Source organism: Indicator indicator, chromosome Z (genome assembly GCF_027791375.1).
Source record: "Indicator indicator isolate 239-I01 chromosome Z, UM_Iind_1.1, whole genome shotgun sequence".
NCBI lineage: Eukaryota > Metazoa > Chordata > Aves > Piciformes > Indicatoridae > Indicator > Indicator indicator.
The window spans coordinates 79,999,871-80,010,181 of record NC_072053.1 but is presented as its reverse complement, the minus strand read 5'-3'; the positions used below and the strand labels follow the sequence as shown (position 1 = coordinate 80,010,181).

At 45.7% G+C, this 10,311-nt stretch overlaps 1 protein-coding gene across 1 annotated transcript in view; it reads right to left on the bottom strand.

The window, feature by feature from the left end:
• Positions 1–220: 220 nt before the first annotated feature.
• Positions 221–10,311, bottom strand: part of LOC128979425 (serine/threonine-protein kinase PAK 3-like) — a 205,448-nt gene continuing 195,357 nt past the window's right edge. Inside the window, exons 2-15 of the mRNA XM_054397638.1 lie at positions 9,151–9,283; positions 8,284–8,321; positions 7,476–7,607; positions 7,009–7,212; positions 6,546–6,749; positions 5,800–5,884; positions 5,428–5,491; positions 4,653–4,701; positions 3,689–3,798; positions 3,449–3,566; positions 2,518–2,617; positions 2,066–2,262; positions 1,067–1,204; positions 221–307 (exon numbers count right to left, since the gene is read on the bottom strand). Of these exons, the coding sequence (XP_054253613.1) occupies positions 221–307; positions 1,067–1,204; positions 2,066–2,262; positions 2,518–2,617; positions 3,449–3,566; positions 3,689–3,798; positions 4,653–4,701; positions 5,428–5,491; positions 5,800–5,884; positions 6,546–6,749; positions 7,009–7,212; positions 7,476–7,607; positions 8,284–8,321; positions 9,151–9,283 (1,659 nt within the window). The remainder of the gene's footprint in view (positions 308–1,066; positions 1,205–2,065; positions 2,263–2,517; positions 2,618–3,448; positions 3,567–3,688; positions 3,799–4,652; positions 4,702–5,427; positions 5,492–5,799; positions 5,885–6,545; positions 6,750–7,008; positions 7,213–7,475; positions 7,608–8,283; positions 8,322–9,150; positions 9,284–10,311) is intronic.

Sequence of the window (10,311 nt, the reverse complement as noted above, 5' to 3'; positions counted from 1 at the left end):
TCTTTCATCTTAAAAATAAATAAAGGTGACAGAACACAGGAATAACACAAACTATCCTATTTTATTTATTCCTACAGAGATGGAGCTATTTTCCCTTCTACCAACAGGACAGTGATCAGTGGAATATAGATTTGTCCTGCAGCACAAGAGTTGAGGCACTATCAAGTTTTTCTTCTCAGTCCTACTGCAAGATGTCATAGGAGGATGTTGGCCTCAAGCACTAGTGGATGCCATTTTTCTCTTCCTTTGCTGCGGTGATCAGCGGAATCAAGCTGGAGACTGGCCATGCTGATATGACAAAAGGATGCTGTCCAGAAGAAGAAAAAGAAATGAACGATTACTTTCCAAATCAGTTACTCATAGGCTTCAGCGGTGATCCTCTGGTTACCAGTAATATGCACAAACAGACTGAGGGATCACCTGCACCTGCAGCTTTGTGTCCAGTCCCTTGCCATCACAGACAGGAATGGTCCGTAACAACATCAATCTATTTCTCAAGGTGTTCTCAGCTGGCTGTGATTTTGGCCCTGCCTGACCTCTGGGAAGGCTGCTTACTGTCCCAGGGCCTTTTTCCTTTCAGGAACCTCAAAACACTTGCTAAGGTGCCTGATGTCTAAAGACATGGGCTATTTTAGAGGTCAAAAATGTTGAGGGACATAAGGCATTCCTCATACAAGGGGTGATGATTTTAAACTAAAAAGGGCAGATTTAAACCATATCTGAGGGAGAATCGCTTTTATGTTGATGGTGGTGAAATGCTGGCACAAATTGCCCCAAGAGTGGTGGTAGATGCCTCATCCCTGGAAACGTTCCTGCTCAGGTTGGACAGGGCTCTGAGCAACCTGCTCTACAGGAAGATGTACTTGTTCTCTGCAGGGGGTTGGACAAGCTGAACTTTAAAGGTCCCTATATACTCAAACCTTTCTGTGATTTTATTAACTTTGCATTTGAAAGCACCAGGACTGGCAAGTCACATGAGCAGAGTCCACAGATACCTTTAAATTTAGCTGCTGAGGAAACCTCTCCATAGTGCAGCTGTTTCACTTTCAGCTGCTTTGCACTTTACCTGCAGAAGGTCCTTGGCAGACCATCGCCTATACACATCCACTTCCAAGCAGCAGTGGAGAAAGTCGAGAAGTTCTGCAGACAGTTCATCAGGGTTCTGCAGCTTTGGTGTCCCATTAAGAGCAATCAGATCGTTCACCTAGATAAAAAAGGAAGCACAAGACTTCATCTGCTTCTTTCATGACCAGAAATGTTCCTCTCTCATTTTTAAGGTCCAGTTGCCTGTGGCAGTTTCTTCAGTGGCAGAGGGTTAGAGGTGATATTTGCAGAGCAACAAATAATGCCCCCTGATACAGCCACAGCTATCCCAGCACCAAGTGATCTCTCATTGATGGTGATTGCATTGCATAAGGCAGTTAGGGTGGGCTACATCAGCAAAAGCATACTTGATGTCCATAAACAAAGGTCGTCCAGTTCTTTGCTGTCTTCTGGATGAAATATGGTAAGCAGATCAAATAATCTGATTTGCTCCTTCCTTGGATAAAGACAGAAAGTTCTAAACCCTCACTTTGAAGGCAGATATGTAAGTAGAATATACAAATGTATTATGAGGAGAAGATCAAGTTGGCAGACAGCAGCCAGCTGCAACTGTCCTATTCAGCAGTCCCCCAATTCCAGATCAGCTCCACTTAGGTGGTACAAGAAAAACTTGTACTGGTCTAACCATACCAGAACAATGAGGAAATCCATCCCCATGGCAAGATGTGAGTAAGCCATGGGCACTGCTGTGAGTTGGAAAAGAGTCCTTTGTCTGCAGGTACAGACGAAAGGCTTGTCGTAAAAAGTCCCCAACTGGAGACACCTGCCAGTGGACAACTCTTGAGATACAGCTCAAAGAGAGTTCAAAACCAGAGGAGAAATTTCAAGCACGGCATATTTCTGAACATTTTTAGAAGCAGACTTTGGTGGACCTTGATCATGCTGATGTCACAGATTTTGTCTCCTGGGAGACAAAAGGTGGCACCAGTTAGGCAATGGTATGTGTTTGCTTGCACCTTACCCTGCTACGTGCTTCATAGGCATACGGTGGGTGTCCTTCAGCCATCTCTATTGTTGTTATACCAAAGGACCAAATGTCTACCTTGGGGCCATATGGGTTTTCCTTCACCATTTCTGGTGCCATCCAGTGGAGAGTTCCACAATATGTCATCCTTTTGTCTTGCTCAGGGGTGATCTGAGCGCAAAGGCCAAAATCAGCTGAGAAGAAAAATAAGTCTTGTTAAAGTCAGCTAGAACGACGATACCAGACAAATCAAACCCCCACTACATCTTGGTCTGAGAACATTTGGTTGAATCTATCTGGAGAAGTAACCATGCACTGACTACACAGTACTGTAGCCAGAAATGCTGAATGGCCACGTTACTAAACCTTCAACTTCCATGCAGCAGCCTTCATTCACTTGAAGCTTTAGGTTTTAAGTCCTCCTCTCTGGCCAAAGCAAGAATACCTACCCAGTTTGACAGACCCATCCATACCAAGTAGGATGTTACAACTTTTGATGTCCCTGTGGATGATCCCATTGGAATGAAGGAAATCCAAGCCTTGCAGAGACTGAAGGATAAAAAAAAGAAATGCAAAGGCAAAAATTAATGACCTGATTTCACCACAGAAGAAAGCAAAGAACTCTAAAAGATTTAATTTCTAGAAGAATTGTGAGCGATGCCAGAATACTTTGCTGTCAAGAGGCATAGCTTGCTGTTCCAACACTAGAGGAGTAATAACATTCTAAAGGAAGGCCTAGGAGCTTTTGTAAGAGAAATGTCCATTGTCACAGACTGTCCCCTGAAAGCACAGGCAGAATGGCGCCTGCTGCGCTAGATGAGCTACCTCCGTGTGTATGACAAAGTCTGGTTTGCCAAATCAGAAATGTCCCTTCCTTTGGTATGAACTGGATCACTTTCAGACTGGAGGTTGCCTGACCAAGATTTTGTGGTTAAGCTCTCCAGCAGGTCTGCAAGAGCACGTTAGTCGTTTGCCAGAATCTAACACTCCATTTTGGGTGGAAGGTTGTCCATAGCCTTCCATGCCAAAGACTGTATTTTCCCTTGCACTTATGTTAAATTCTGCTGTCAGACATTTGGTTTTCCAGGGAAGGAATGCAGTTCAGGCACACTCCAGGGAAAGGCTGGAAGTGGCAAAGTTGAGAAGGACAAAACTAAGACAACAAAGATACAGTCCAATAAGAATGTAAGAGAGGGTAATGACAGAGATGAAGAAGTGCAGTGCTTCTGGCATGCAGTTCACTGAAGATGTCCTTTCCTCTCCATATTGTGAAAGCAACAGAAACAAGAGCCTCTGAAGATGACATCCCTCAGGTTCTTACCAGCTGTGGAGAAGGACCATTGTGTGCAAATAACGGAAAGCAAACACAGCATCCCTTACCTCCCTACAGACAGCTGCTATCTGTCCCTCATCCATATACATTGCCGTAAGGACATCAGCCAGGGAGCCACCAGCCAGGTATTCCAGAACCAGCCAGATTTCATCACCCACCACATAGCTGGAAAGAAAACAATGGCAGAGTAGATCAATAATGAAGGGGTGAGTTTTTTTTGCCAGTGAATACCTTTGGCTTGCAATATGCAAGAGGAACATTCACCTGACAATAACAGAACCACTCACCTGTCTAGATAGTTGACGATATTTGGATTCTTATGTTCCCGGACAATCAGGATTTCGTTCATTAGAACCCTTTCAGACTCTTTTCTGACATTCATGTGCTTTATGGCCACCTGAAATGATATTGAAAGACATTTACTTCAGTAGTCTATTGCACAAGATCAGAATGAACACATAGGGAGTGCTGCTGGAGTGCCAGAGCCAAGTTGTGCCAAACTGTCTTCTTAGACTCAGAAGCTCAGAGCCTTGCATGACAACACGCCCATTTCTCTGCTACCTGAGGTACTAGTTACAGTACACAAGGCCATGGACATTTGGCCTTGTAAAATCTGTAGAAATGCTCTTGACATGGTCCAGCACAAATCTCTATCAACACATTCAGAATCTAGGTTCTTCTCATATACACTTTGTTTCTCTCCTCTCTCTTAGAACAGTTACAATTTGGTCTCTGCCTCTTTGGCCAGTCGCTTCCTCTTCCCGGTCTTGTTCTCAACATGGCACAGAAGGGACCATCCCTCTGCTCTCATTCCTGCTTCTCTAGCCAGATTTTAGGGCAGGGTTTGCATATTGTCCAAAATTCTGGCTTGGAAAAGGACATGAATGTTAAAATGCCATCATCAGCCCAAGCACAGAGAGCACAAAGGCTCTTGCAATCCAGGGAGACCAGGACTTCCTTTGGAGTTTGCAGGCACCTTTTCAGGCATTACTGAACACCTGTGTGCAATGGTTGCTGGAGAGGTGGTGGCCCAGTGTTAAGTGTTCAGTTACTGCAGCAAAGAACCTGGCTGCTCTAAAAAGGTTCACCGAGTAGCTGAAGAGAGCAGATGATGGATGTTGCCAGCTGGCACTAGTCTGTCTTTCAGAGGAACAGCATCTGCAGTAAAGACCTGAAAGCCCCATCTTCACTTTCCACCTGAGGGGAAAGCAATGAAGACCTGCAGAATCTACTTGGGCTCGTGACACTCACCTCTTGTTGGGTGGCAATTTCAACAGCTCGATAAACAGCTCCATATCCCCTAGAAACAGAAGAGCAGCAAGAAAGGAGAAGTGGTTTAGTCCCTATGAGTGAAAGCAAGCCCAGACAGGAGATCTCTGCTGCCTGCAGTGGTTATAAACTACATGTCTTCATCCACTCCTACAGCCAGTAGCATGGCGCAGTGGCTCACCAGCCCTGTTTTTCTGCAGCATGTCTCAGTTCTAGGTCAACAACAGGTGAGCCCAGGCTCAAGACTCACAGACGGTTAAGATAGAAGTGTATCTCCTGGTGTTACGCAGCTGGCACTTGCCCTCCTGGGATTACAACACACCCACAGAAACTCTGATCAAGCAGAGCAGGGTGTCATTTTGTCATTCAAGGACTTTGTTCATTAGCACTGTGTTTGTGGCCGTGGGAAGTTGCTCTTTTACACTGTGACCATTTTGTTGTCTTTCTTTATCATGGCCATATTGTTTTGATACATTGAAAAATGTTTCCTCCTAAGAAAATAGGCAAACAGATGTCACATACTTCAGGGACACCAGAACTTCCAGGTCCTGCTCCTAGCTGCAGACAAGACATTGCCAGCATCAAGTTGTCTTTGATGATGCCTTCTGAGCACACTTAGTAATTCTGCCCAGTACTGAGAGACAGAAGGGTCTAAACCCAGTGTCTGAAAATGTTTGGGAGCTTCCCAAATTCCCAGTTCATATTAAGTCAGCAATAGACATGGCCCTTGTTTTTGTGTGACTGTGATTGGACTTACCCTTGGCCGAGTTTTTCAGCTTCCAAGTATTTATTCTGGGGATGTCCCGAGCTCACAATGCTTCCTGAAAGAAACAAAGATGCTTGATAAAAGATGCAGCAGAACAAGCCACAGCCTTCTGCTCAACCAGAATCAGTGTTTTTTGTCTTTGACAGAGAGGGAAGCTCAGGCAAATTGAGCCCAGTCACAGCTGCCCTCCGAGGTAGAAGCAACATTCAGAGTGCCCTCTGGCTTCCTCCGAGCACAGCCTGTTTCTGTAGGGAGTTGTGAGTGAGTCTTGACGCTCAACTGAGAATCAACACTTTGGACATGTAATCCTGAGGCATGCACACAGTGCACTTCTTTCTCAGAGCAGAAATACAGAATACATACTCAGTTTGTCCAGGATGTCCTCGTTTGCCATCTTGGCTTCTTTCTGCTGCCTGCATGTCTCACTGTAGGAAGCCCATAAGGAGACCTGTGAAGAGAAATTGGTTTGGGTTCAGAAAGCTGGCTTGCAGTGATGACCTAGAAGTGGTCTTTTGAGTGCAGACCATTAGGTAGATTCAGTCTGCCACAGGCAGCACTCTTAAAAATGTTTGGGTTTGCTGCCCATGTCCTGAGTGGCAGGAGCACAAATGGAAGGCTGGTTTTGCAGGTGTTCGTGGATGGTTTGTGATTTCCTGAATGATGACTGATGTAAGTTAAAGGTCTAGTCTCAGGTATTCATTTAGCTTCTTAGAGAGGCAGTGGGGAGGTACAGGTACCTCCATGTGACAGCTTCTCCCATGTACCCTGCAAGGTTGTCACCTGGGCCTGGCCACTACTCTTTCCACAGATGACCGAGAGCGTACACAGACACTTTGGAAAAAGCTGCTCCCCTTTACACCAGCAGCATTAAAATACATAGTGCCACCTTTTAGCTGATACTGTGCCTAATACACACTCCCTGTCAGCATCACAGGAAACTCAGGACTAATATGAGACATCAAAACTGATCTTCCTGGTGTCAGTGGCTTTGGTGAAGCACTAGGTCATGGCAGGACTCCAGCCCTTGGAGTCTTCATCCAAGTGCTGTCTCTTCAGAAAACGCCACTCTGAATTATGCCTCATACAGTGCTGGCAAATCTGGGACCTACCGAATTTCTGTGTTCGCATTGTGGCATCATAACAGGGAGAGGCTCGTAGTCGTCTTCCCAGTTTTCTCCACCTTCAGCCTCATCTTCTTCAGCTTTATCCTCATAGTTTCGATCGTCATAGCCTCCTTCTTCATCTGCTTTATCTTTGAGCTCTTCATCAGAAACTGATTGAGCTAGCAGGCGTTCTGATCCTGGTTGTGTGTTCTGTGGACAGACAGGAGAACAAGGGACAGTCACCACTTGGGCCCTTGAGAGGTCTGTCAATACACACAACTTCAGTCTGCTTAGACATCAGAAACCAATCCAGGCATGCCAATAGTCTTGCAGGTCTCACTTCTAAGTTACGTTTGACACATCTGTCATGGTACTGCAGTGCTTAGAGTCTGCATCCAAGTGCCATCTGACCAGAGACATGCCTCTCAGAATTACATCAATTACGGTGCTGAGCAAATCTGGGACTTACTGATTTCCTATGTTCAGATTGAAGGACCACAATAGGGAGAGGCTCATAGTCATCTTCCCAGTTTTCACCCACTTCAGCCTCATCTTCTTCAAATTTATCCTTGAATTTTCCGTTCTCATAGCCATGATCTTCATCTGCTTTATCTTGGACCTCTTCATCAGAAACTGATTGAGCTAGCAGGTGTTCTGATCCTGGTTGTGTGCTCTGTGGACAGACAGGAACGCAAGGGACTGTCACCACTGAGGTCCTTGACAGGTCTGTTAGTACACACAACTTCAGTCTGCTTTAGGCATCAGGAACCAGCCCAAGCATGCCGATAGCCCTGCAGGTCTGAGTTGTAAGTAACATTTGACACATCTGTCATGGCAGGGCTCCAGCCCTGGGAGACTTCATGCCAGGGCTGTCTGATCAGAAACATACTGGTCTGACTTGCGCCAAATACAGTGCTGAGCAGAGCTGGTACTTACTGGGTTTGCATGTTTGGATTGGTGAACCAGCACAGGTTGAGGTCCATAGTCATATTCCTTATCATCAGTATATTCATCCTCTTCACCAGAAACAGCTGGAGCTAGAAGGAGTTCTGCTCCTGTTTCTGCTGTCTGTGGAGAGACAGGAGCATGCGTAACAGTCGCTGTGCTGTGTCATTAATTCACTTTGGTGTTTTCCATTTTGGCTGAAAACAACTAAACCATTCCCACCCTTAGTCAGTCTCATTTCACAAAAGTCAATGTTGGAAGTGTCTACACAACGTGGCATTGTGTCTACAGAAAAAAAAGTGCAAAGCCTCCTCCTTTGTCTGGCTGGCAATTTGGTCGTGGAGGCAAAGGCTGTTTATTTCCTTACTCTTTTACTTGTGGGGCAACCATTGCCTGTTTCCCCAGCGCTGATTTTCCCTGTGTAGAGGCTCTTTTTTCAGCACCATCTTCTCTGTGCCGAACCATAACTTAAGAGAGGATGCAGTTGGTCTTTAGGCAGGCTCCAGCCCATAGGACAGACGGACACCTCATTTTCAAGCCTGCATTTTTCTACATGAATAGTTGTGTGGCTGCCCTTCTCCACTGTTTTGGAGCACACTCTCATAGACCCACACACAGAGTGTCATAGTTTTGCTGAGATTCAGTTCCATTACCAAACATTGAAAGGGAAATGGAGAAAGAGGCTACTGATCTGGCCAAAGCAGTGGATGGCATGTCAGACACTCCAAACACAAGCTCACAGCACATTCCACTGTTCTTAAAGACTCTGAAAGTAGTAAAAGGTGGCTTTCTGACTCACTGAAGGACGGGCTGCTCTGAATCCACGAAGGATTTTATCTGCAAGGGAAAATGAAGCAGATGTTGTCATAAAACTGCCTGGTGTGGGGAACCCCCCAAAACAAGCACATCCAAAGAGCTGGCATCTTTCTTCCACAACATCTCCCCAGTATCAGCAGTTGTTTCACACAGCACACGTGATAACAGGGCAATACTATACTGGCTTATTCTTTTCCCACCATCTCTTGTGTCTGTTTTTTGCCCTGCAACTAATAAAGCCATTTTTTCCCTGTTTATTGGGGTTTGTTTTCTTGTTCTTTTAATTAGCTTACATGCTTTGCTTCTCTTTAGTTGCTACAAAAGTTTCCCCAGGTAAGCTTCCCCAAAGTCCCCCTTAGTCATGGCAGCTCTGTTCTGAAACAGCATAGCAACAGCTCCTCCAGGGTAAAGTTAGACAGTAAAATCTTTTCATTAAGCAATTTAGAAAAAAATAGAGGATTCCCTTCAAGAGAAGAGCATTGTTAGGAAACTCTGGAGATAACAGCACAGTTTTCGGGAGGACCTTTGGCAAGATCTCCCCATTTTGCGCTTTCGGAGTTGTGCTGGCTGAACCAGCAAACTGAAGAAATGACGGATTCTACTCTGCAACAAGCTGTCATGCCTAGGGAATTGAATTGAATTTGCTGGTTCAAGTACAATGGCTGTCCACAGATTGTTGGACAGAGATATACCCTTAGAGGGTGGAGCTGTAGACTGGAGCTTTACAAAATCAATGGTATCTTAATGGTATGCTTGTTTAAGAACCAATGTGGTTATTAAGGAATCCCAAAAGAACACATCTATACAGGAGCCAGATTTGATGCCCTATCTAGTAAGAACCTCTACTTACTTGCTAACAGCTCTGTCATGATCCAGGGTTTGTCCAGCAAAAAGTTGCAGGCATTGGCAATATCAAAAAGAAAGCCAAGGCCAGCACAGAGTTGTGCTGCCATTTTTGCAGCGCCACGCAGCAATTTCCCAGACTGCACACAGGCAAAGGAAAAAGGCCACAATTCTCCAACAAAGAGCAAGCACCAGAGACTGCTCTGAACACTGAGGCATCAGGCCCTCTGATTTATACTCTCTGGGTAACCAACCTTTGACATCACAACAGCAGCCGTGTGAGGTTCGCTTGTGACATCAGCAAACCCACCCCATCTCCTCTACAGCTGATGCATAAACATTCCTGAATATTCTCCTGTGTCGCAAAGGATCGCTACAAATCCTCACATTGCATAATCTCTTGCTGAAAGGATCCAGGAGGACAATGCAGAAAACAGCTATGCCCATACCCCCATCAGAACACTGTGAGGGAAAAAGGATGCGCAGAAACAACAGCCAACATGACCTTTGGTCACTAATGCTTCTGAACTGAAATTGGCAATGGTTGGTTGTGTTTGGTTGGTGTGTGGTGGGGTTTTGGTAGCGGGAGAGGGGTGACATTAGTGGCTCCTCTAAGAAGCTTCTAGAAGCTCCCCTGGCAGCAAGTGCAATTCAGATATAGGCAAGGCCAAGCCAGTCAGCAGCAGTGGAAGTGCATCTGTGATATTGCAGGGGGCATAAGTCCTGCTGGGCATTGGGCAAGTTCTTAGAGAAGCAGCATGTGAAAGGAACAACTAGAAGGACACCAAGATGCATGGTGAGACAGCAGGCTGACCCCCTGCTGCCCATAGAGATTAAAAAGTGGAGCAGAAGTCCACCAGTGGTGGACCTCTGCAGCCAGTGATGAAGAGTATGGTGTGGCAGGTTGTGCCCCTCTGACCCATGGAAGTCCACAGCAGAGCAGATATTCACCTGCAGCACAGAGGGTATCCCATGCCAGAAGAGGTGTCTGTGACTGGGGAAGGCCATGACACCTCTTCACTGACATTTAGGGGACAACAGCAGAAATCACATTCATTTCATGAGTATTCCACAAAGTGGAATTTTGAGAAGTGGCTGGAATGTTGACCACTGGCATCTGGAACGTTGAACATTGCTCTGAATCCTTTTGAGGCCTGGCACGCCCATT